The following is a 27,005-nucleotide window of genomic DNA, read 5'->3' as shown; positions in this document are numbered from 1 at the left end:
TCAAATTTTCGCGGCAACGTTATTACAAATCCAAAATCAGGCTTAGAAGCCTGACTTTACCTAACTAACTTCGGGTGGCAGTACACTATCACGACAAAAACTCGGCACTCGGAACAGGACATTGGGCCAGACATCACTCCAGTCCAGACAGAGTAAGCTTAAAGTTACTAAGCTTTTGTAAATTGTAATGCATGTAAGCTTACCTAAAAAGTTAATTTTTTAAAACTTCCGTGGTCCGAGCTGTGCGCCAAGCGTCTACGAGCGTACACACAGAAAAAATAAGCAATCACGCTGATTGGCTGATCAACGCACTTGACAACAAGTCGGTTGACCCATTGGTTGTCTGTTCGGCGTGTAGTAGGCGACCTTGTCACTTTTACGCGATCGCAATTCACCAGCGCGTACCCCGACCACGGAAGTTTTAAAAACCAACTTTACAAAATACATGACCCACAGTCATGACAGTAGAAATTTCAATTGAATCTCGAATGACATGAATGAACACAGCCTGACATCATTAGCATGATTAACGTGACGATTTTTCGCATGACGATTTGTCGCATACACTGTGCGACAGGGCTGTCAACTTTTGGGAATTGCTTGGCTTGAGACACTGTTGAACAGTGGCGTACCGGGCGGAATTATTGTTAGCCGACCAGTGTTTACTCAGAGGCCGTATGTCTCAATTTTGGCCCAGTGAAAATTATTTTTGGCGCACACAAATTTGCAATGATGTATTACAATTAGTCAATTTGGGGAATTACTGAGACAAAATTGGGCCAATTAAGCCCAATTTGGGAAGAAAATGTTTCATTTGGCGCAGCCAATTTCCAGAGCGAGTAAACCTGTAGCCGACTACAATGTTTGCATGAGATTATACTACCTTGCTTGGGAAGGCTTGGCGTGAGAAAGTGACTTATGCCCAATGGCGCATGAGAGTTGACAACCCTGCTTTGCGATGTAGCGACTGTGTGCATAATGCGGAAGTGAACCCAACCATGGCCATGCCAACGACACACTTAATTGTGATTGATATTGTTGTATCCAAGCCTCGGCTCAGCCTCAGGAGGTGCATTCGTGTGTTGTTGTTTGAAATACACGATATACGATTGTGTGGTTGGATCGTATACTGTGTTACAGCTGTCATGGCTGTTGGAAACTGTGTTCATTGTTCATTCAATTGAAATTTCTACCCTGGGGGGCCACTCAAATATAATGATGTAAGCATGCGTGACCAAAAAAATGTGTGAAAAGGGGTGTTTTTTCTTGGTTGGGCACGTTATGCGTTAAGGAAGGGGGCAAAAACGATGATTTTCATGAAAAGGGGTAGTTTTAAAATTGTTTGTAACGCATTTAGGGTACCATTTTAATCCGCTTTTCAAATTCCGAAAAAAGTTTATTCCAGTGCCGGAATTCCCCGTTCGTATAAATGTTTACAGCATACTCCAAACCTAGACTGTCACTATGTTATACACTTGTCAGTTGTATGACCCACCATACGACCCCCGGGAAAGGTGCGTCATGGGTGGGTCATTTAATTACCACCATGATATTGACGAAGGGGACCGTCATTGTAGCCTTTGGTCCGTCACGACTGTGACGATGGGGTGTGTCAATGTCAGTCAATTTACATACGTGTGTCATAATATCCCCGCTGTCAAAAAGGCCACGGTCGACGCCGAAATCTTGCCGACCGGAATAGTTATGTTTCTCAACATGTTTCTCGACATATTCCAACTATTAAAATTTAAAGTATTCAATAAAATCGGCTGAACCACGTCAGTCAGAGCATCGAGATATAAAAAACTCGATGGTCAGAGCAAGTTTAAAGATATTCAGCCTGAGTGTGCTACATACGAATGCGTGGATGACAGACCTATTGAAATATTCAATCAATCATGAAGTGTTTTTATTTTAACCTATCATTTCATTTTATTAAAATTCTACTTGAATTTTGCATACAAAATGACTTTTGTTTTGTTGCAACCCCCGGTTGCAACCATCCACTCGCCGCTATAAAAATACTTTTTGTGAAATTCCCACTTCGATCCGACCAGTTCTACCATGACTGTTCTCTACTACTACAGCTGAATTTGAATATACTACATCGCTGAGCGATATGTTTTTAACCAATGAAGTACAGCGCTTTTTGTTGCGTTGGGAAAAGCGCGCTACCTTATTGGTCAAATGCCAATCGCTGAGCGATGGAGTATGAATTCAGCTTACGGGTCATGATGAAAGTATGATTAAAACCTCGCCTCGGCCTACCTGGAAAGTGACAAATTTCCCTCACTAGCTGGCACGTTTGGAAATCCTGACCTACGTTGAAAGTTTTACTCCTGAAAGGCATATAGCCAGAAACTGCATATTAAAGAAAGAACAGTTTCAACTCTATTTTTGTGTCCGGGATACCTACGCGAAATCCTGGTAGGAGTCGCCGTGCTATAAAATATAAACATGCGATTATAGTGTCAAGTCAAAATCCTATTTAATTTTAATTTTTTATTTAAGCGCCTCTTTATTTAACTGGCGATGCCAAATGTTGTTTTTATTTTAATTTTATGTGTTTCGGAAGTAGACAATTTATGTAGGCCTATGTTTTTTCTTTCCCCAATCATAGGTTTTTCAAGTCCGTATAGAGTAGGAACTAGCTGTGCCAACTTCAGGGTCCCTGTAGTGCAGAAAGAAGTACATGTGCCAAGTCCCTACGGTAGCCTAGTGTGGACAGAAGTAGCTGTGCCAAGACTGTGGTGTAGACAGCGAGAGCTGCAAACATGCCAGTATGATTGCCCAATTGAAGTTGAATGGTCGAAATGGACATGTTTTAGGCCTACTATAAAGTGCCTAAATTATAAATGTTGTAGAACATTGAATTGATGCGTTAACTAGGAAATTAATTTGTTCAGATTTATTTAGAGACTGACCGATCAGATCGGTAGCTTCGGTATCGGGCCGATTATTAGCTTATCGGTAGTGATCTGCATCGGCCGATTTTTCCTTCATCCGCCGATTAATGCACCGATCACCCAATATCATGAAAGTAATTGTTGAAGCTTAATAAGTATTCATTTATTGGTATATTTCTTTGAATTAGACTAGTTAAATCAAGCGAAATTTAGCAAAAGAACAAGCTTTGTAGGCGATAAACATATATAAAATCATACCGTGATTCAGGCTGAGATAATCAGGTAATTCCCCGCATGCACATTACAATTGTAGTTCTTACTTCCGGGTTACACACGTGCGTACGGGCCGTGTGCAAAACTCAACACTTCCTGGTTACACACGTGTGTGTCAGATTGGAGAGAGCTACGGGCCGCGTGCAAAACTCAACACTTCCGGGTTACACACGTGCGTGTCAGAATGTACGGGCCGTGTGCAAAACTCACACTGACTTGAACGTAAACACAATATTAAAATGGGGCGATCGAATGATTCGATGGACTGGGACATCAGGGGGAAAAGGTAAATTGAGCTTATAATAATCATGGTCAAATTCAGTATTTTAAATGCATATGGGAGTGTGTTTTTTTGTGCTCAGAGCATAAATAATTATGGTAATAATTTGCGTACAAGTACCCTTTCAACATACGGGTGAAATTTACTCACGGTGATGGCAGCCATTGTTTACAATTGGGGAACTGGTAATCGGCGATCGGTGATCGAATCGGCAGATCAAAGAGATAATTGATCGGCCAATCGGCCGATTCAGATAAGGACATGATCGGTCAGTCTCTAGATTTATTTAAGATTTGGATATTTTCTTGACAATTTCTTGACTTTTCATAACTATTTCTTTATTTGAATTGTAAAGAACTAGTTAAGAAAAGTCAAGAAATGGTCAAAAAAATGTCCGAATCTGAACTAAATCTTGACAAAAGAACTTTGTAGTGGTCATGAGGCATTCATTTTCTCTAAATTCAACTCTGTCGGATTTTAGAAATCAAGATTTTTAAGGGAAAAGAGTGGATTGTGGGTAGGTTACGCTATTTATTTCCGAATTATATTACGAGATGCGTGCGCAGTAAACATTATTCATAAAAAATTAACACCTTTCAATGTTTTTCATGAAATGCTTCTGTCACTGAATCGGGGTCAGTTCTCTATTTAAACGTTTTCTCCTCAAATAACAATAGCAATGTAAAGAGTAGGATGAAAGTGCTTTGTAGAGGGTTTTAAAGTACAAGCACTTAAAAGCATCATCACATGCTTTAATGTACAGCTGTGGTTCTTGAGAAGCCATTTTAATTTTTCAGAAACATGTTGCTTGCCAAATTTTTTGCATAAAACTACTTAAAGAACTATACAACCCAGCAGGCACAAGGTTGAAACCTCATGGTTGAATCAATGTTGATGTTCAAGTCAAGTTTCAATGTTGAACACAAATTCCAATTTTAGTTGATGCAAACTTGAGGTGATGTTTATATTCAATGTTGTTGTGCCCGCTGGGAAAGTATTAAAGCAAGAATTCTGTTACTTTTCGCTGATAGTTTAATGCACGAGCCCTTTCAATTTGGTACAGAAGAATCCACAACCTCTATTAATAAAACTCGCTGGCATACACAATTGTGGTGAATACTATGTACTATTTATTTGTAATTCTGATTTAGACTTCAACCTGTTGTTCAAAACATTGAGTTATGTACACTTGTTCTGAATAGTAGTCATAGTGCAATTATCTTTACTTTCGATTGAATTCCACAAAGTTAAAAATATCAAACTGCACACTTCTTTTGCTTTCATGTACAATTGTCATGAGTACTTTTAAGGAATGAAATTGAAAGCAATTTTGATTGACACAATGACAGACAGAGAGGCCATGATCAAAATATTTTGTTCTTTCCAAATCTCAAATTTTACAGTGGTCTTTTAAAGTTTAAAGTGGTCACATTTTGCATTTTCATCGAATCTCACAGGAAAATGCGACAGTTTTCGTTTTTGTAATTTATATTACGTGAACATCGGGTAAATCCACAGCCCCTTGAGAAGTTTGAGCGAAATCCATTCATAAGTTGATATTTAAATCGGGGGAAAGAACTTGAAAAAACCCACATTTTATCAGCTAAAACGGAGCCAGTTGACCACTAGGTTTTTGTGAAATCAGTGCTTCCGTGGTGTTTCCATAAGATGCGCCGCGCATGCAGGTAAGCGTCAGCGTATGCGTCGCGTATTTGTGCGTTAACAAATTGCGCGATACACAACGCGATGAGTTGTTGCGCGCGTGTACCTTGCTGGTACAACAAAGATTTTCTTTCCTTTTCAATTTCAAACACGAGTGGAATAGTGAAATAAAATCCTTAAAATATTGCAGTTGGAGTTTACAAATCTGGATTTTCATTCTTTGAATTTATAAAAAACATAACAAGGTACAAACATATCATAAAAACTCAATTTTGAGAAAGAAACAATGGCTAGAGTACACAGCCGCGTTAAGGCTAACAAAATCATTAATGGACAAAAAAATCTGAAATTTCACTTCATAATTTTGAATTGCACAAATTTTGACCCACATTTCAAGAATTAAAGGAGCATTGTAGCTATGAGTAAAGTGAAAAAAAATGCCAAATGTTAGAATTTTTTTTGTTCAGAAATGATTTTCTTAGCCTTACTAATTTTAGGTACAAAAATTTTGAAGTGCGATTTGGGCCAAAAAACAACAACAAATTTTTGTGATTTTCTCAATGGATTCTATGGATAATTTTTCTCTCTAAAAGTAAAATAAACTCTGGTTTATGATTTAAGAAGTTTACGATCCAAAATAGATGAACCAAATAATACCCTTCCTTCCACCTTAAAATATACTTCAGAACACAAATTGCTATCACTCTACTACATCTAAATATACATTTGCCAATAAACAATGATAATACAAATATAGGGAGCATTTGATAAAATTTAAGGTTGATTGGAAGTGTTTCAGTTTAATCATACCTGTAGGTCTCAATCTCATGTAGATACTAAAGGGGAATATGCCCTTGGGAGGTCTAGAAATTATTATTGCAAATTCAAATTAAGGGAAAAATTACCTTTCTATTGCTTTTTATTTGACAATAATCGGAGCTTCCGTTCAAAAGTTATAGTCGAAAATGTGACTTCGCTACTTGAAATGGCTTTGGATATTTCTTATGTATTTTATTGTTTTCTCAAGCTGCGATATTTAATTATTTTTGCTTAAAAAATGCATATCTCAAAAAGTAATTGAGATATTAATCTCAAATTTTCATATTTATCTGTCAAAATTTAAGTTCTTTTTAACTCATAATACATGTATAAGTAAAATAGTGTTTCTAAAATATAAAAAACCTAAAAATCAGTGTTTCTAGACAAAATTGCTGACATCTCAAAATTGAATTTTAACGACAAAAAATGACTGCGCACAGGATTTCTCAAAAACGATTTCCACTAGAGAGATGGGGTAAAAAGCAAATTAAAGCATAATGGCAGGGCTACAGAATGAACTAGAATAAATTGCCATTATTTAGCCCTTTAGGGGGCAAATATATGCAAATATGTTTCATGACGTGTTACATGTGATTTAACCATGGCCTCATACTTCTATGTAAAATACAGTTTTGATTAAAAAACGTGCATATTAATTAATGACGTCATATAAATGTTGCTTGAATTATGATGAGCTATGATGGGTATATAGTTCAGTGGACAAACGGGGAGACAAAAATATCATGTATTTCAAACAGATTTTCAGGACTTTTATAGATTCCTGATTCCTCACATTATTTACTACTCCTGCTGGTAGATTTGTGAGTTTCCCCGACTCTGGATTACTTTAGGAAATTATATTTGCAGTGGAAAGCATGAAAAGGGCACACAATATCAGGACACGATAATCAACTTTAGGTGCAGAATTCGGAACCAAATACGATGTGAATACTGGGTTGCATCATTATGCTGTATATTGGTATTTTATATTCTCACAAAACTACTTTACGAGAATCCAATCAGATTCATACATGTAACAAGCTACGAATCTGAAGGCCTCATGGTACACTCTGAATTCATTGTATCATTATTTATACTATAGGGATAAAGTGGTATGGTATACCGGAGGGGGGGGTATACCGGAGGGGGGTATATCCGGGAGGGGTAGACTTTTAGTAGCTTTTAGTGTTCAATGACAAGTAATAGTAGGCCTACAAAAAATTGTTAAATTTGTCAAAATCCATCAAAACTTGTAAAGTGGGTCAAATTTAGACAAAAACTTGTCTAGGGGGTCAACATTAGACAAAAACTTGTTTAGGGGGTCAATGTTTGGAGAAAGCATGCTAAAAACTTGCTTAGGGGGCCATTTTGCTCACAGAGAAAAACTTGTTTAGGGGGTGTTCGAAAAAAATTTGGTCACGCATGCTAGGGTGCATCAGGAGCCCTCATAGTAAGCGATTAACTTCTACCTAGTCTTAAAATGTTCCATTAGTGAAAAAAATAACCTTTGTGAAATTTAATTGAAATCGGAAGTCATAAAGGGGGTCCACCGTTAGCTCGAAGTTGGAAGGCTATGTCCTCCACTATGAACATATGGCAGCTATTTAAATAGCAGTCATTAACATAACAAGAATAGTGGCTGCCTTAAGATAATTGGTCATTATTAGTGCTTTGTACTAATGAGTCTTCATGTATTCAAATATTATTTTTGAAGGAGTATAAGGCAGCTTTTTTGGCATTTATTATGCGCAAAATAATAGCTGCCATATATATTTTTGAGCTTTAGGCTACTGCCATAGATGATTGAGCAGCCAGTTACCCATCTGAACCCTATATTTGTCACAGGCTTAACCTAAGAAGATGATGGAAGGATGGAGAGCTACTGTTGCTCTGAATACCGTAATAACATCAGAGTTAAATCTTCACATGAGATGATTAATTGATTATCATGTGACATACATAACATGTTATAAAGCTATGTCTTGTGTTCCTGCATGGGCAGTAAAGACACAATTAACTTCAAGTGACCTGGAGCGCTGCACAAAACCAAATGGATGGCAAAGTTGAACTTTTACTATAAAGATATGTCTGCCTTTGCTACCAATACCATTATCTAACTACAGTTCCTGGAGGATTATGTGTACATGTAATTCTGCCATTTTCTGTTTCTGGCTCAATCCTGCCCAATGCAAGATGGACAGGAATGGTTGTGCACATGGAATTGCTTTATTGTAGTTGCCTTAGGTAATTGGTTGCTTCTTTGTTGAAATTGTTGGAGTCCTGTATTGTGGTGATGTGGCACAGTAGTTTATTGCAGTCTGTTACTGTTCTGGGCCATTGATGCCCCAGTCCTTTAGTGATCTGACACTGCATTTCTGTCTGCTAATGTGTAAAGATGTGAATCCTGTGTTTTCCTGAAGTGCAATCAGAGCATTCCAACATCATCTGTGGTATCTCACTGCAGAAATGGTAACCCTTGCACTATATACAAAGAAATGCAGAAATGGTAACCCTTGCACTATTCAATGTAGGCCTACCACAAGAGAACGACTAGCTGACAGACTTCCGACTGTTGAATCTTTCCCCTGACTGTTAAGCTTTCAGAGGCAATGCCCGCACCATGTGGCCGTTTTGGTACTGGATTCGGGAAGCCCAAGTGACTGAGACTGAGACATCAAACAGTCTACTACCCTTGCTCAGCCATGATTCTCAGCTATGATTCTTGGTTCACTCTTCAAATTCTACAGATAGATCATGAGTTTCTTGCAGAATATGTTGAAAGGTGCCCAAACTATGATGCTACCAAATGCTTCAGTTGTTATATTGATGCCAAGAATGTGGTAAACGATTGTGCTAAGCTTGGAGTTAAACTGAGTTCAAACTACTTTTAGTATCTTGGAGCGGCCAAAACTGTTAAACACTACCAACTGTGTTACAAATGTGCTCATGCAAATCTATTTCTGACTTACATGTGCCAGTGTTTTGGTTTTTTTTAGGTTTTATTTTTGTTCTGGTTGCTATGATTCAAGTATGATAGCTGATTTTACATTGATGCATTCCAAATGTATTACATAAATCATAAGGCAGCTATTGTTAACTATGTCACTGTCTATCCAATAGCTGCTTCATGTTTAATTGTGTGTAGTTTAAATGTGAAAAAATTATCAGTAACTAGCCTCAAATAGGGCAAATATAGAATAAATCATATGGGAGCCATTTTTGTCACAGTAACTCAATGCATTAAAATAGCTGCCTTTTGCATACAGTAATACATTTGCGACATATTTTTGATTGGCCCGTGGACCCCCTTAACAATGATTGATTTCAACCAAATTTTGTATGAAGGGTTCAATTAGGAAGTGGAACAAATTAGGGGTAGGTAGAAGTTCAATGCAAACATTTCTGAAAATCATGGGGCTCCTGATGCACCCTAACGCATGCGTACACTCTCATATTTGAGTGGCCCCCCAGGATTTCTACTGTAGCTTGTAGTTGTCACCTTATCAGCTTATAGTACATGTATGATGTATTGTAAAGTAGCAGGTAGACCTCCTGTATTAGCTGGTAAACAGAGTATTTTTGAATCTGAATCTGAAATGCAAGGTTACCGGTACTGTATAGTTTAATATAACTTATAATATAATTATGTGTGGTTATGGGTGACATGAACGCCAAGGTTGGAGAAGGCGAGGACAAGAAATGTGGAATTGGAAAGTTTGGCCTAGGAGACAGAAATGAACGAGGGGACAGGCTTGCTAAATTCTGCTGCGCCAACAACCTAGCCATCATGAATACTTGCTTCAAACATCACAAAAGAAACCTGTACACATGGAAATCACCTGGCGACCGTTACAGAAATCAGATTGACTACATCATGATGAAAAGAAGGTGGAAATCGAGTGTCTTGGATGCAAAGACATACCCTGGGGCTGACTGTGATACAGATCACATACTACTAACAGCAAAGATGCGAGTGAAGCCAACATGCACCAAACAAAAGAGAAGATCAGGCAAACTGAATGTTAAGAGGCTGAATGACCCCACCATCAAGGCCAAGTTCAAGCATGAATCCGAACAACAATTCAGAAATGAAGCGATGAACCAAAATACATCAAGTGAAACTAAACCTGAATCCTTGTGGGTAACATGCAAAACCATCTTGACACAGACAGCTGAGCAAACAATTGGTAGAGCCAAAAGAGTTCCCAAGAAGCCATGGGTTAGCCAAGAAGTACTGGATCTAGCTGAGGAAAAGAGCAAGTTGCGCAAACAAAGTAACACGCCAACCCAGAAGCAGCGATATAAAGAACTGCGTGCTGAGATCCAGAGGAGGATCAGAAGAGATAAGACAACATGGCTTGAAGAACAATGTAAGCAGATTAAAGACTTTGATGCAACCGGAAAATCCAAGGTAATGTTTGAACAAATCAGATCAGTAAAAGCCAAGTCTACTCCTACACAGCAAGCATGCATCAAGGATATAGAAGGAAAAGTCCTCAGTGAATCGGAAGATATCATGAACAGATGGAAAGAATATGGTGGAAAACTGTTTGAAAAACCAGATAAAGAAGTACCGGCCCTTTCCATGCCAAAAACACCGGTTGAAGAGGTAGAGCCACCACCTCTCATATCTGAAGTTGAGCATGCAGTCAGCCAACTCAAGACTGGGAAATCACCAGGTCTTGAAGGAGTACCAGCCGAGCTAATAAAATCCACAGGATGGTATGGACTAGAAGCTTTACACCAACTATGCACAAGCATATGGACAAGCTGTGAATGGCCAGAAGACTGGAAAAAACAGGAGTTTGTGATGTTATTCAAGTCAGGGGCCGGGGTCAGGGGACCCCAAGGAATGTTACAACTACAGGACCATCGCACTCATCAGCCATACCAGCAAAGTTCTCTTGATGATCATTATACATCGCCTGAAAGCAAAACTGGAGCGAGAACTACCAGAAGAACATGCTGCTTACAGGAAAGGACGAGGAACCAGAGACATGTTGGTATGCCTTCAGATACTGATGGAGAAGATACTTGGAATAGGTGAAGAAGTCTTTGTCATGTTCATTGATTATTCAAGGCATTTGACTCAGTCAGCCATGTTAAACTGTTTGCTGCAATGGAAGAAATGGGCTTCCCAGTGCATCTTGTGTCTCTGCTACAATCCTTGTATGTAAACCAGAGAGGAAAGATCAGGTGGAATGGTGAAAATACAGATGAGTTCAGCATGACCAAAGGTGTGAGACAGGGTTGCATTAAATCACCATATCTTTTTCGTGACATACACAGAGAAAGCGATGAGGGATGCTGATGTAGATACTTATGGCATCAAAGTAGGAGGCATACCAATCTCAAACCTTCGTTATGCAGACGACACCGCACTCCTTGAAACATCAGTAGAGGACATAGAAAAATTGGCGACAGCAATAGATGAAACTGGCAAAGACATGAATCTCAAACTCAACGTGAAGAAAACAAAACTTCTTGTTGCAGAGGCAGTAGAAAAAGAGTACAACATCACAATAGATGGAGAAGAAGTAGAACAGGTCGACCATTTCAAGTATCTGGGCTCGGTAAAAACATCAAATGCAAATTGCACGGCTGACATCAAAGCCAGGATTGGAATGGCCAAAGGAAGAATGATCGAACTTCAGGATTTGTGGAATGATCGAAACCTTCCAACAGAACTGAAAATGAAACTGATCAAGATACTGGTATGGAGTGTACTCCTTTATGGCCTGGAGGGCTGGACTATGACCAAAGCAGATGAGAACCGGGTGCTTGCTGCTGAAATGTGGTTCTGGAGAAGAATGCTAAACATCAGTTGGAAGGAGAGAAGAACGAACAGAAGCATCCTTGAGGAACTTGGTGTGAAGAGACAGCTGCTTGGAGAGTTGGTGACAAGTAAGCTAACCTACCTTGGTCACATCCTTAGAGGAAGTGGCAGTGCATTAACACTCCAGATAATAGAAGGAAAAGTTGAAGGGAGAAGGAGGAGAGGAAGACAGAAGAAACAATGGTTTGACAACATCAAAGAATGGACAGGAATGAGCCTAGTGCAAGCCAAGCGTCTAGCTCAAAACAGAACGGCTTGGAAGAAGGAGATAAGGAGATGCAGCCAGATGGTAGCCAATCGTCAGTAGTGACGGCGGCCAAAGAAGAAGAAGAATAAACTTGCTTGCGGAGTCAGCAGGGGCGTTTATTCTTCCGTTAATCGCCCCCAAAGGGGAGGGAATAATTTTACCCCTTTGGGGAAGAATTTTGCATTTTGAAAAAGAAAAAAAAGAGAGGGGGAAAAACAGAAGAAAGTCAACAGGATTCAAGGAAGATTAAAAATAAAATTAACAAATTTGGGGGAAAATGTATAACTGGAACATGTATTATTATGTTTTATGGTATTTTTGGAATTAAATAGATGGTCAGTGGATGGCAATGAAGGACAACTCGAAAAATGTGTTGTCATTCATTTAACTCCTTGAACGAGTTGAAATTCACTCTTTTAGAGTGGTTTTCACTCTATTTTGAGTGGTTTTAAAGTTAAAAAACACATTTCACTCTTTTTTGAGTGGTCTTATAAGTGAATCACTCTTTTGGGGAGTGAGTTTTCACTCTTTTACATTTAGAGAGTACATGTAGATAGCACCCGGGAGGCACTTTCGAATATGAAAGTGACATACCTGTGCCCACCAGCGTATGAAACTAGGGGTCTATCGGTGTGGAAATTTTCAGAAAAAGGGGGCCATTCGGTGTTGGCAATGTCAAAAATGGAGTGATTTTGTATGGGAGTGCCTAAAATTTCACATCATTGACAATCAAAAATATAATAAACTCATTTATTTTGCTCAAAATGTGTGTGAATCAAATGCTACCAAATTTCAATTTTGAGGACTAATTGTACAAGAAAGGGGGTCATTCAGTGTAGGCTACTGAAAAAACAGGGTCATTGGGTGTAGGATTTGCCAAAAATAATGGGGTCTTTTTCATGGGCTCATGACGATGTCAATATATGGGAGTGTGCCCCGAGATATAGCAACCAACCTAAAATTTTACCTTTTTGGTCCATTTTTTTGGGTTTTCAGTTGGGGAAGAATCTGGGGACAGATGTGACACAGCGCAGTAGGGTGAGGGAATAATTTCAATTTTCTGGAAGAATAGACACCCCTGGGAGTCAGGCAAGCAGGAATCATGACCATGCATGCTGCATGACATGAGTTGAGGATGATCGAGATGTGCACACTGAAGATTTGCTTCTAGTAGGCTAGCCTTGGTACATGGTAGTCCTTTTATAGCTTCATCTTGGGCTAAACTAGGATGTAACAGTGCAAATTGATGTCAACAGCCATGGTGCGGTGCGTATAGTGAAGAAGGTGAAGAAAAACAAAGAAGTAACAATTCAGCATAAAACCATCCAATGATGAACTGAGGGTGCAACTGGAAGCCTTAGTCTTTTTGTTAGTAGTATTCTTGCTGGTTGATGACTGATTGTGCCCTTGTGATCATTCATTATACATAACAGTAACAATGTTGGATTTTGTCATTTCAGGCTGCTATATCAGAAGTATAGTGATATTTGAAGTGGCATAATTATTTTACATGCTGAAGGAAGGTGTACAACACATCTAGGCTACAATGCCAAGATACCTGCTACTCAACTACTTGGAAGAGGTTGGTAATTATTATTGTATCTAAGCCTAAATGTGACACAATCTGGTCCATGGGGGCCAAAGGAGGCATTTTTGCACAAATTGATCGTAACTATAAAGAGAATAACATACAAAACTGCTGTGTTGCTATATGCAAAATCGCAGCGGCATTGTGGGTAATAAGGACAGTGTGAACCGCGTAGTACAAATATCTACATTCAAAAACCATACGCAGAGCAACATTGCCCCGTTTTCTGCTGGCCAAGTGATGGCTAAGAAATGATTCAGGCTATCTAGATGCACAACATCGCATAATTTAAAATGATCTTACGAGCTTTTTGCCCCTACGCAGAGCTACACGCCCCATTTTCCGCCACTGCATTGAGGTTGGCAGCCAAGAGATTAAGGCTACGACGCGTGAATCAGGTCTTTGCGTCATCACTAAGGTAACATAGGAAACAGTGGTCTGGTAGACTAGAGTGGTGATAGTGCCTGCATGGAGACCCGGGGTAGAGACAGTCAGTGTACAATTTCATTATTTATTCTAGGCCTAATCGTCGTTTAGTTTTACAGCCAAATTCATACGGGAGATTGAGGAATATATATACGGGAAATGCATTGCACTCTATTTGGTTGAAAACGGTAAAGAAATATGGTTAAACCCGGGTTTTTTTCCCAGGCTTTTTTATTGTCAAAACTCAGTGGTAGCGGGTACAGTAACTAACTGACATCGACAGCACGTTATGTTAATGCGTTGGCATACAAGGGATGTGACTCAAGCACGCACGGGCACATATGCATAGGCCAACTTTCCGTGCCAGAGAAATAGAAAAGAAAAGAAAGTAGGACAAAATTGAAAAGATAGGCCTACTATGGATGGGTTGTGAGTACAGGGTTGTAAATAAATAAATAAATAATTCATGAAAAAGGGAAGCTAAAATAATGAGAACATAATTAAATGCAAACGGGAAAATCACACGCTAAGCAGAAAATATGAAAAATGGGAACAAAATATGTAGAAAAAAAGCCGCTAAGCAGAAAATATGAAAAATGGGAACAAAATATGTAGAAAAAAAGCCAAAGCTAAAAGAACAAACGTAAGAAAGGGTAGATTTATAAAATATAAAATAATAATAAATAACATGGAAACGGAAAGTAATATATTAATTGGAACAAAATAGATCTATGTAGAAGAAACTGATACAGATACAGGTTATGGTTACAGTAACTAAATGAAACGGGAGCAAACTAAAGAAGGAAAGAAAGAAACTAGAATCGACAGGACATGTAAGAAAAAAAAAGCCAAAATTAGATTAAAATTAATCAGGAAATATAAGAAAAGAGAAGCTAAAATAATGAGAACAGAATTAAATAAATACCATGGAAACAGGAAATCACAAGCTAAGTAGCATATAAAAAAAGAAGCTAAAAGGGAAACGTAAGAAAGGATAGATTTAGAAATTAACGGGAATGCGGGAATAACGGTCTGATGACCGGCGTCAGTATTGTTTTCTCAGTCAGATATTGCCTTAATTTTGGCAATTTTACTGAGTATTCTGGTAGATATAGACTAGGCCCATGTAGAAGAAACTGAAAAGAAAGTAAAAAGCTAAATGGAACTGCCAGAAGGGACAGGTTTAGAAAAATAAAATTTACCTTTTCAATGATTCTACCTTTTCAGTAATTCCTCCTGTTTTAGTGATCGCTCCCATTTACTCATCTAGCGCGGGTATCCCGCTAGTTCTAAATATAATAGGCTATCATATACTGAAAACACCTAGCATACTTGGTCTAAAGTTATGAAGTTTTTTGATGTCTAATTTCTTATGTATTTTATTGTTTTTTCCTCCATATTTTGACCTTTGTCTCAGTTTCAAATTTGCCGCCTTTGGCCTCCATAGACCAGATCGTGTCACAAATATTAATTTGCCACAGAGCAGACTCAGCAAAGAACATTAAAAGAACGGGCCTTATGAGTTATAAAATGGGTTATCTATATGGTTATAGATGTACCGGTACTGAAGTTTTTGCAGGTCCTTTCTGTTGAAAATAAAGGTAAACCATATCACTGACCATAGGGTCTTGAACCTAGTGTCTTGGGTTAAAATTCACATTGATTTCTAATAAGTGCAATTTCCAGGTTGAGTCATTTTTGAAGCAGGACAGCAGTTGATCCACCCGGGGTGTACAAAAATTGTACGGGGATGTGCAACACAGACTTTGAGATGCTAACTTTTTCTATATGGTACCTACTTTTTGCTGTTTCAGTATACCAATATTTCAAAAAAGTACCCAGGCAAATTTGCTCTAATTGGGCGCTTTTAGGCCAGGGGCACTTTTGACCTCTGAAAACCCACCCAGTGATATACTGAAATCGCTGAAAAGGTACCCCAAAACCATGGCACATCCCCATATACCTTCAACCAGGAAGAACCCCCCACCAAGAAATGCACAGGCCTGTTACAGCACTGCTAAAAGTGGCAGTGACCTAAACAAGTTACAGTGAACACACCTCTTAAAAGATGTCCTCTTCAATTCTTCAGGCTTCGCAAGCAAGAAACTTAACATTGGTTTCATTAAGCCACCAAAAACTTACACTATCCCCAAATATACCAGTCAGATGTGAATGAACATATATATATGTTCTTTTTAGCATCTAAACGGTTTGCTTGTTTTGTTTTTGCTCTTCTCAGGTACGGAAACAGCGGAGCTTCTTTTTATCCCAATGGCTACTGACCAGTCCATCCCATCTGGAGAGTGTGGATAGCTACGCTCATAATGGCACACTACAGGATTATGTATACAGGCTGCCATGGCTTAGGGGTAATGTTATGGGCTGGGTAGGGGTATGGGTTGGGATTTGGAGAGGAGAGGGGTGGTTCAATATGGTAGTCCGGTCATCCCATTTGGAGAGTGTAGATAGTTATGTTCATAATGATGCATTACAAAATCAGACATCCTTTGATTGGGGAAAAAAAGGTTTGTCTCAAAGCTCACAAGTGGTTTGAAAACAAATGCAAAATGCATTTTTTTTAATTCCTGACTTATTTTTATGGTATTTTAAATTAACATTTTTTTTTTTTTTTTAAATAACAAAAAAATCTGCATTTTTTTTTTCAAACCGCACAATTTTACAAATGCGCATTGCAAGCTTTGAGACAAACTCTTATTTTTCTTTGGCCTTGACAGTCCTGGGCCAGGCTTGAGATGGGTTGGAAGAGAGAATATGAAAATGACAGCAGAGCAGATCATTTTTTTTTTAGTCTGACTTAGACAAAGTTTTCAATGACTAGGCTTTCATTCCTTCATAATATTAACTAGGCTATTTTATTACATGTAGGCAAGATACCTTTAAGCATATTTGTCTGAAGTTACACATACTTCTTCATTCATTAGCTCATAATTTGCTTTAGTTCCAGATAAAGACTCCCTTCAAAATTTTGCCAATACGGAGGACCTTGTGGCTGATCTTCAGAAATTGACCAATGGTGTCAGCGACTTTGAGAAACTTGCGTTCCCTCCCAAAAGGTAAGAAAGAGATTGCTTTTCATGTAAATATGAAAACAATACATGCTTTAATGAGTCAAATTATTCAAGAATAGGAAATAAATTATACACATAAGTGAGAGGTGTGTTTTTGGTGTGAGTCACCCATGTTTATAGGGGTTGTGAAAACTTCATTTTTGATTTGTGTGTGTGTATGGCAGCTTATGGGGGGAGGTGCAATGGTAAACACCTTTAATCAAGGATGTTACAGAATAAACTTTAGCCCCCTATTGTCATTCAAAAGTCAAATCAAGTAGGGTGTGTGTGTATTGGGGGGGGGGGTGAGGGGATGTGTGTGATCATGTTGAACTTTTTGGGCCCCACAAGGATGCATTTTTTGAAGGAAAAAAGTGCTTTTAATGAGGCAAAGTTTGGTAAGGTATTCTTGTTTGGCAAGCCATGTAAACAAGCTTGTTCAGGGTCACACTTGTAATTTGATAGTGTACACACTAGTCCCATTTCCTCCAGGATTCTACCAGGATGGATTTTAACAAAACAGGCTTTTACCCTCTTGGACCAGATATGCTTTTTAGTCTGAGTTTATGATTTAAGGGAAAAAAGATGACAACTATTATAATTTGCTATCAATTTTGTTTTTGACAGTGTTATACACATTGTACACGATGATGGAGAAGTTAGTGAAGTTGTGCCAAGTTCTAATCCAGACTCACCACCTGTGGACCAAGAACTGCTTGCTGAAATGGAAAGGAGAAGAAAGGACAACTCTCAAGAAGATTTCTTTCATGGTTTGGAAACTTTGCAGCCTCAACATGCTGAAGGTCAGTGGCGGGGGAGACACTGATTGTCTGTTACGGGGAGGGGGGGGCACTGATTGTCTTGTTGTCTTGTGTACATGGTATTGATTTGCTTTCCTGTTTGACTAGACACAATCTTTTACAACTTTGTGATCATCTGAAGAAAGCAGGGTTATCTTTGTTTAGGCAGCAGAAGGATGCTGAAGTATTTGCCAATTTATTTCATTAACTTCTTTACTAAACTAATTATACCCCACTTTTGTATTTGTATGCTCAAAATGATTGTCTTATGGTGGTTACAAAACAGTCTGCATGTACACAAGTCCCCCCCCCAATACATAAGCTCAAACACACCGTCAAACACACATGTATCAAGAGGTGAGTGCAATGGTTCCTAAACTATGGGTTGTGACCATTTTGGAGGTCACAGCCTCTTCCAAAAGGGGTCGCGGGACTTCTTGGGAAAAATAAAAAATACTTCTGATGTGCATTATAATATGCTGGATACCATTATATTGGTCATGGAACCCCATTTTTACCCATTTTAGCATTAAAACCACACTTTTTTGTACGCATTTATCCCCGTAAATTAATCCTGCCAGTCGGTCAGCGAAATGACTTGGAAATTGTGCCCCATTTGGAAATTTTGCCCGGTACGCTGCTGATAAGTTTTGAAAAGTAACAGCATTTGTAGTATGCTGTGAGTGGCGCCAAATTTTCCTTCATGAAATTTGGGTTAATGGGAGAAAAGTTTGGGAAGCCCTGGGTTAGTGCAAGAAGGGCCCTTACTGCAATAGCTGCCCTATTGACATTTGACAAAACAACTGCATTTATATTGTACACATCTAAAAGAAGGATACATGGCAGCTATTGCAGATTGGGCTACCTTGCACTAACTCCTGATTTTTTTTTGATTTGATTTGATTTGTTCGGTTTTGACAACCCTGGATAACCCAAGAAAGCCTCTATTGAAGCTTATTTCCATTGGGGTCCATTTGAACACCGGGACGGGTTGGGAACAGTCAGGGGTTAACACCCTACTCTTTTTGAAACTGGCTACGAGATACAGGTACAGGTATTGCTCTCTGTACACGGGACCGACGGCTTAACGTCCCCTCCGAAGGATGGAGTACTTTCATGATTCATTTACCCAATTCTAAATGAACCACGGGGAGAGCGGAAGTCTGAATTTAATCTACAGAAGTTGCCAATTAATTTCAGACTTTTTTTTTCCAAGTCAATATCCCAGCAAATCGCCACCGCCGGGAATCGAACCCGGGACCTCATGCACTAAAGGCAAGTACCCTAACCATTGCGTAAAGCTCTCCACATAGAATGCCAAAACTGTCAATACAAAGAACTTTTATGTTGCTTCCAGGTAAAACTCTGTTTCTGCCAGCATTGATGGAGCCTAATCTATTCCAAGAGTCTCTCTGTAAACTACCGACATTAGATACACTATGTGAAAGACTTGTGGCGAAAGGAGTACCAGATCCTCTAGATCAAAATGAAATGGACACCATTGGGTAAGATGGACTTAAAAAGTGGATTTTAAGTTTAAAATCACACTTTTAGGTGTGTGAGTCCTTTAGGGTACTTTAATTGGCTTATATTTAAGATTTTGCAATGAGAAATTTTGGAGCAACTTCATTATCGCTGTCAATACCTCACAATCATAATGCTAACCCTAATCTATTAATTGTATCCCTGACTCTAACCCTAACCCTAACCATAAACCCTAACCCTAATTCTAACCCTAGAACCCTAACTGTAATCCTAACATAAATAAAATAAATAAATAAATTTTGGATTTATAAAGCGCCTTTCTCCAGATCTCAGAGGACTCAAAGCGCTGTCATTTCGCTGCAATGGTGAATAATCACAATCAGATCGCATCAACTAGGTTGCTGCCGAACGGCGCACATCTATCCGCATTTAGATTGTAACATCCACCAATTATCTGTGCAGCTCCCCAAATTCCATTGGGTGAAGGAAGTTTTGATAACCAAACAACTAATCACCGATTTTTGCGATACAGGAGGAAACCGAAATCCCGGAGAAAACCTGCGAGAGCGAGCATGGAATCGGGATAAACCAAGTGCACATGAGTCCTTATGCCGCTCCGTGGCTTGAACCCGGGACCTCAGTTGTGCAAAGCGAGAGAACTACCGCTGCGCTAACTCGCCCTCCCATAATCCTAATCTGTTGGGGTGGCGGCAGTGTTCATAACCTTAAATTAGCTGAAGGTTTTTCCCCTTTGTGCACTTTTTATTTTATGCAGGAAGGATTTGAGGTATGTGAGCAATGAAAAAGCAAATGGTTCAGAAGAGCAGAAATCATCCAACTCTATAGAACTGATGCAGACAGAGGTAGGAGTAAAATGTGTTATTTAATGTTTATCATAAGTAAGGAATTTTCTTTATCACCTCAACATTATTAGTTACTAGCAGGTACTTTCCCTCTTTCTTTCCCTCTTTCTTTCCCTCTTTACTTCCCTTTTTACTTATTTTTTCTTTGTCTTTCCTTTTTTCTTTCAGTTTCTCTCTCTTTCCTCGTTCCATTTCTCTTTCTTTTTCTTGCTTGTTCACATTCTTTCTCTCTCTCTCTCTCTTCTTTCTTTCTTTCTTTCTTTCTGTCTATTTTTTCGTTGTCCTTCCCTTACTTTCTTTTCGTTTCTCCCTCCCTTTCTCTTTCTTGCTTTCCCGATGTTTCTCTTTCTTTCTTTTTCCCTCTTTCTTTCCCTCTTTCTTTCCTCTTCCCTTTTTACTTATTTTTTCTTTGTCTTTCCTCCCTTTTTTCTTTCAGTTTATCTCTTTCCTGCGTTCCATTTCTCTTTCTTTTTCTTGCTTGTTCACTTTCTTTCTCTCTCTCTCTTCTTTCTTTCTGTCTGTCTATTTTTTCTTTGTTTTTCCCTTTCTCTCTTTTCGTTTCTCTCTCCCTTTCTCTTTCTTCCTTTCCCGTTGTTTGTTTGTTTCTTGTTTGTTTCTTTCTTTCGTTCTTTCTTTCTTTCCCTCTTTCTTTCCCTCTTTCCTTCCTTCCCTCCTTCCTTTCCTCCTTTCTTCCTTTTTTCCTTCCTTCTTCTTTCTTTACATAGGCATAAATGCCGGGGTGAGTAATAAATTCCTCAATATTTTGATAAGGGCATGGTCTACTGAATCACCTCCATGTTGACGCATGTATGTGGGTTTCTTTCTTTCTTTCTTTCGTTCGTTCTTTCATTTATATTTGTTTCTGTTTCATCAAGTAGGCCTATAGCAACACTGGGTTTCAAGAAGGTTGAGTTACATAGGCATAAATTCCGGTGGTGGGGTGGGGGATACCCCCGCAATATTTTGATAAGGTCAATGATCCGTACAATCACCCCCAAGTTGACACATGTATAGGCCTAATAGATGTGGGTTTCTGACAAAATTAACCTCATTTTTGGCCAAACTAAAAGTGCCAATTTTTGCGGTCTTCGTGCGAATTTGTTCCACTTTTGCACAATATAATTCACCAGTAGGCCTAATTAGCTTGCCATAAATTATTCTGTCGCCAAGATGCTGGCTTCACTGTATGCCAATTGCAAGAAATTGATTTAAACGGACCCATCCCCCATGTCAAAAGAAATCTACGCCATTGTTAATGTTGCCAAAAGATGCCGGATTCACTATTAATATGCCTACTTCAAGAAATGTTTTCATCCCTCCCCCCAATGTCAAAAAGAAATCTACGCCATTGTTGAGATATTATAGCGGTTGCGGTTACCATGCTAATAATGCCCCACATTCCCCATCGAAATTCATCACAACATGACAAACGAATAAACTCAAATTACTTTCCAATATATGCCTAGGCCTACCTTGAATTTAAAATCTTCGGAAAGTCATCACAAAAGAAGTTTCCGAAAGTTATCATAAACGAATGCAGTTGATTTATTATTATAGCGGTTATGTTACCATGCCGCATAATGCCCACTCTCCATCGAAAGTCACCACGATGTGATATTTTCCGTCTTAGATGAAACTGGAAGTTTTGTTACCATTAGCGCGTCGGGAAGTTGCCACGACCTGTGCGTAATCCGCGTATAGCAACGCAGCAACGGACCGTAAATAAGCGGGCCAAAGTATCGATCAGTATCGATTATCGGCAAGTTCCTCTTTAATAGTATAGATTAGGTGAAGTTTGGGGGTGATACAGACTCCGAGACTAGATGTAATCCATATCACCCCCTAAACCGAACCTAATTTATTCTTTTACTAATTTGCAATGCTAATCAAGCATTGATTATATTTTCATAGAATTTGGTGCCCTCACAAGATCCACCAGTACTGGAGCAACCTGAGATCTTGCCATTTGTAGAAGTACTCACTGAACACCGACTGCATCAGCATGTACCTGAACCAAAGGGGAACTTTGATGTTGAGGATGAAATAAATGGTAAGACCAAGTACCAAAAATAATTAAAAAGTTATTTGTTTCAACATATGTTTTACTTGTTTTACCTGCTTAATATTAGGCGACGAATGTAATGCACTTTGAAATGTTTACTATTTTTTACCTAGATGGGGGAGGGTGTTATCCTATTTGCTGATAAATAACCTTTTAACAAAATGGTAGACTACTACAGACTATTCGCCAACAGGTAAAGTCCCAGCCCGGGGGGCACTTCAATTTGAAATGGATATAGGTGTAGGGCTGGCACTTTCGCACTAAGGGGCATTCGGTGAGAGCAAAATGTAAAAAATATGGGGTCATTAGGTGAGAGCATGATTTTTGGCATTCGGTGAGAGCAAAATGTAAAAAATATGGGGTCATTGGGTGAGAAAATGACAAAAAACAGCGTCAAAAAACCTCGAAAATAGGTAACAAAATCAGTGATAAATGAAAGTTGCTGTTCAAATTGAAAAGTAAGGGTCTTTGGGTGACAGATCAAATGGAAAAATAAGGGGTCTTTGGGTGACAGAACATGTGCTCGTAAAAAAATATGGGGTCTTTGGGTGAGAGCGACGCTGAAAAAGAGGGTCTTAACAGCCCTACATACCGTCACCTCCAAAGGTCCCACCGTTAATGAGGGCCTATTGTACCATGAAATGTGGCAGATGAAACTGCCACCACATAGGCACATACCACTTATTTTTATGCTCTATCGCGTAACACGAAGGCACACAACGCTGGCATGATTTGTTAGACACCCTCGATTGAAGGATTGGACCTCATGAATATGCGAGAATTTAAAACATACAAAGCAAGGGGACTTTGACTGTTGGTGAATAGTCTTTAGTAGTCTGTGTGGATCACAGGTATGAGAATGTTCAGGTTTAAACCTGAATTCAGGTTTTTTTGTTGTCCAAAAAAGTTAATCCGTCACCAGCAGAATGAGCAGATTGTGATGAAGTTAGGATTACCTATACTAGAAATTTCAATTGAAATGTAAATGCCCGACCTTGGATACAGTGATTAAAATATTAACCAATCACAAGTGGGTTGGTGTACCAATTAACCAATCACAAGTCACACTGGTGTACATCGTGCAGTGTATGCAAAAAATTGTCATGCTATGTCAGACTGTGTTCATTCAATTGAAATTTCTACTGTAGACCATTGATCTTCTACATGTTTAAAGGTTTTCCAGTTTCCATTTGGCAAAAGTCTTCCATTAAAATTCTATATTAGTATGTAAAGGTTTTAAAATCATGTCAACATGGTCAAAGACTTATAATAAAGAATAGTAAGCTTGAATGGAGCTGTCGATTCCTATAATCAAACCAATATGTTTGCTAATTATTTTATTTTGTAAAATTTAGAATGTATCAATTTCAAATAAAAACAAAACATGCATATGCATTTTTGTAATTGTTTCAGGCTAACAATCCATGCTATTATATTGATGTATTTTGTGATTTTGATTCAAAGACAAACACACAACTGGAGATTATAGCTTCTTGTGTTCTGTGGAGAAGGACAAGTATCTTGAAGAGTTTAAAGCACCTATAAAGCCCAAGAAAGGATTATGTACGCTCAACTCTGAAGGTGAGTTTTAGTAACATAATTGTCATCACTTCCAGAATGGCGTAGAACAAATTGTTACAGAGAAAGTAAGAACCAAGGATGACACAAGTTTAAGAAAATAATGTAAAACATCATGAAAATAATGTAAAACATCATAAATGTCATAAAGCTGTTGGTATCCAACAGGAATTTGAAATAATATCCATAATAATCCAAATATTAACAGCATAAATAAAATTTGTAAAATAAATCTGTTGTGTATAACTTTGTTGAATTACAAGTCTGATTTCCAAATTCTTTGCAGGTGTGAGGGAAAGGAAGAAAGTGACTGACACACTTTTATTTGAGGATGTTTTGGATGAGAGAAATCCCAAACTTATAAAAGCAGATGTGATTGATTCATTCCAAATACTGGAACGAGATGATGTATCCAATTCTGAAGATAACAAGTAAGTGTGGAATAGAGACAAATTTGGTTGAAGAGAAGTATTTATAGGTAGACATCGTCACCGGGCACTCAACTTTGGAAGTGACGGTATGTGCCTGTCAATAGGCCCCCTCTTTTGAAGTCGACTATACCCGATGACCCCCTTTTTTAAAAAGCCATACCCGATGACCCCCCTTTTTTTTAGTTGCGGCTACCCAATGACCCCCTTTTTTTGGTTGAGGCTACCCAATGACCCCCTTTTTTCTAGAATAGCATCATCAAATGGAACAAAAAATGCGAAACTGTCAAATTTTGCTCAATTTTTTCAAAATTATGCCGGAATTTTCAAAATTTTGCTCCATTTTTTCAACATTTTCTACCCGATGACCCTTTTTAAAAATCTTATACTCGATGACCCCTTTTTTCAAAATATTGTACCCAATGACCCCTTTTTTATTTTGTTTGTACCCAATGACCCCTTTTTTAAAATAACGCTTTGTACCCGATAGGCCCCTACTTCGCGACTCCGGTAGGCACATACCCGTCACTTCCAAAGTTGAGTGCCCCCCCCCGGATCGTCACCTTTGACTTGGTCCTTGTAAACTTATATACAACCCACATAATATTCAAGATGCAGGTGGGGAGTGGGGGGATTTCTCTCTACTTGTACCTGGTAGTGACCTGACACATTTGCCCCTGACTCAGCCCAGATGGTCCAGCGACAGTTTAAAAACAAATCTGTAATCATCCCAGGAAAACCTGACATAGGTAAGCCTAAACTGAACTATGGGTAACACTTTGGCTATGCTTCCCTTTTCCTGCTGATTGTCTCTCCTGATAAACCCAGTTGATTGATACACCATTATCCCCCCACCCCCAGTTGAGAAATATATGTGACACGATCAAGGGAAATGAGTCGGATGTCGCTAATATTGATTTTGAGATAATGGCAAAGAAAGTGTTAAAATCATTTTGTTTTATAGTGTTTTCTGCCATAGATAAATGGATGTAACTTCGCAAAGAAAAGTCGTATCAACATGGGGTTTTGAGTTTCTGAAAGCTCTAAATGTCCTCTTTAGAAACGTATGTAAAACTCATTTTCAACCAGGGTCGACTGTGACTCATTCCCCTTGATCATGTCACATATCTTATTCTCTCTTTCTCTTCTTTTTTTTTTCCCACTCCAGAAATATTCTTTCTGCCTTAGAAGAACAAGAAATACGTGCCATGGTGTGGAAAAAGCAGAAAAGGTTTCTGGAATTCCCTGCGTTGAGATTGACAGGTATGTTGCTATGGTGATATGGACAGTCTCCATGAAAGTTGTAAATAAAGACAGTTGTACATTGGCTATCATTTCTTTCAAAGTGAATGATTAATATCTTTTATAAATTTGTTTCAGTATTCTTGACTCCAGTTGCTGCCAATTTGATTTATGGTCTTATATCAGTCCATGTTTTTGTTGAGACGCGCCTATTTAGGAGCTGAACAAAATATACAATAGAGGCCGTAAGCCTTTTCCGTGGGATCCGCTATCTTGTGGGTACTGCCGTTCTGCATGTCATGCATTAGACATTATGCCCCCTATTACGCGGAAGTCGCAGCGCCTGATGCAACGCGGTGATCTTAGCAACAAGGCACTGTGTACCCACAAGATGGCGGCGTTGACGTCACAATGATTACCTCTATTGTTACTGCATAATGGTGAGGTTAAAGTAATTGTACTACAGGGTGTGTCTAAATGATTCGGATTGGTACCCATCAGTTGTCACTGATTATGGAAAACACTGTCACATCAAAATGCAACATAGTATCCGCATAATTTGTTGATTAATGTCATAAACAGTCATATAACAATAAATTATGGTAATTTCAAGAGGATCCAATGTTGCATTTGGAAGCAGGCTTTTCAGTAAACACCAAAACTGATGGGTACCAATCATTTTGATACAGCTTGTATGTTTCAATTCAAGTTTGGTAATGATGTAGGTGCATATTTTGCTGTTGGCAGCTTTATATAACTTTGCTGACAGAGTATGTGCTATGTGGTCTGTCTGTTTCAGAACCATGTATGGATCAAACTAAAAAGCACCCACAGGAAAACGTAAGTCATCAAACTGTAGCACTAGACAAGCTGAACCTGAAAACAGATAAGATCATCTTGGATTCATCACTTTCATGGAATCCATTAGTTGCTGCGATGCCAGCTGTGACAAGGACATTACCAAAAGTAGAAGACTACAGATGCGCAAAGGAGGAGGATGGGATGAAGGATTGTGATGATGAAGTTGGTCAGACTATTGGAAACCAAGATCAACAAAAGATTGATCTCCAGCAGTTTGTCACATGGGGTAGGTTGCAATAGTCAGTCTGTATTGTTATTTACCTAAAACTACTGTTTAATTTTCCGAAATCGTTGGTTGTGATCTGGAATCTAAAAGCTTCTAAATAATGCAGCTAACTAGTCATAGTCATGCTAAATGATGTTAGTCATGTTGTGTTTCCTGGTGGGTGTATTGTGGGTTATGACTGGAGTTTGAATAACACTGACCATTACAAAATTGAGCTTGTGCATTAGTGTAACTAAACTCCCATAATTGATGAGACAGGCTCAGGATTTGTGGTGCATAATAATAATAATAACACACTTTTATTAAGCGCACTTCACGGAGCGTCACAGTGCGCTTTACAAAATAAGTATATGAA

At 38.7% G+C, this 27,005-nt stretch overlaps 2 protein-coding genes across 2 annotated transcripts; both read left to right on the top strand.

Annotated features, from left to right (window-relative positions):
* Positions 1 to 26,664, top strand: LOC140149325 (uncharacterized). The gene is made up of 12 exons (XM_072171590.1): positions 1 to 152; positions 13,484 to 13,605; positions 16,277 to 16,406; positions 16,997 to 17,111; positions 17,733 to 17,908; positions 19,263 to 19,410; positions 20,166 to 20,253; positions 22,165 to 22,303; positions 23,780 to 23,896; positions 24,180 to 24,324; positions 25,490 to 25,584; positions 26,363 to 26,664. Exons 2-12 carry the CDS (start codon positions 13,570 to 13,572, stop codon positions 26,662 to 26,664), a joined length of 1,491 nt encoding a protein of 496 aa, XP_072027691.1. The 5' UTR covers positions 1 to 152; positions 13,484 to 13,569.
* Positions 9,596 to 10,987, top strand: LOC140149326 (uncharacterized). The gene has a single exon (XM_072171591.1). The coding sequence runs from the start codon at positions 9,596 to 9,598 to the stop codon at positions 10,985 to 10,987; it is 1,392 nt and encodes a 463-aa protein (XP_072027692.1).
* Positions 26,665 to 27,005: the final 341 nt, after the last annotated feature.

This window comes from Amphiura filiformis, chromosome 3 (assembly GCF_039555335.1).
Source record: "Amphiura filiformis chromosome 3, Afil_fr2py, whole genome shotgun sequence".
NCBI lineage: Eukaryota > Metazoa > Echinodermata > Ophiuroidea > Amphilepidida > Amphiuridae > Amphiura > Amphiura filiformis.
The sequence above is the reverse complement of the archived record's forward strand: the minus strand, read 5'-3'. Positions and strand labels throughout refer to the sequence as shown.

Bases quoted from the DNA above. Each gene is read 5' to 3' on its own strand.
- LOC140149326 (XM_072171591.1), top strand. From the start codon at position 9,596: ATGGGTGACATGAACGCCAAGGTTGGAGAAGGCGAGGACAAGAAATGT.
- LOC140149325 (XM_072171590.1), top strand. From the start codon at position 13,570: ATGCCAAGATACCTGCTACTCAACTACTTGGAAGAG. The intron at 13,606-16,276 runs GTTGGTAATTAT...TGCTCTTCTCAG, and splicing joins TACTCAACTACTTGGAAGAG to GTACGGAAACAGCGGAGCTT. The intron at 19,411-20,165 runs GTAAGATGGACT...TATTTTATGCAG, and splicing joins AATGAAATGGACACCATTGG to GAAGGATTTGAGGTATGTGA.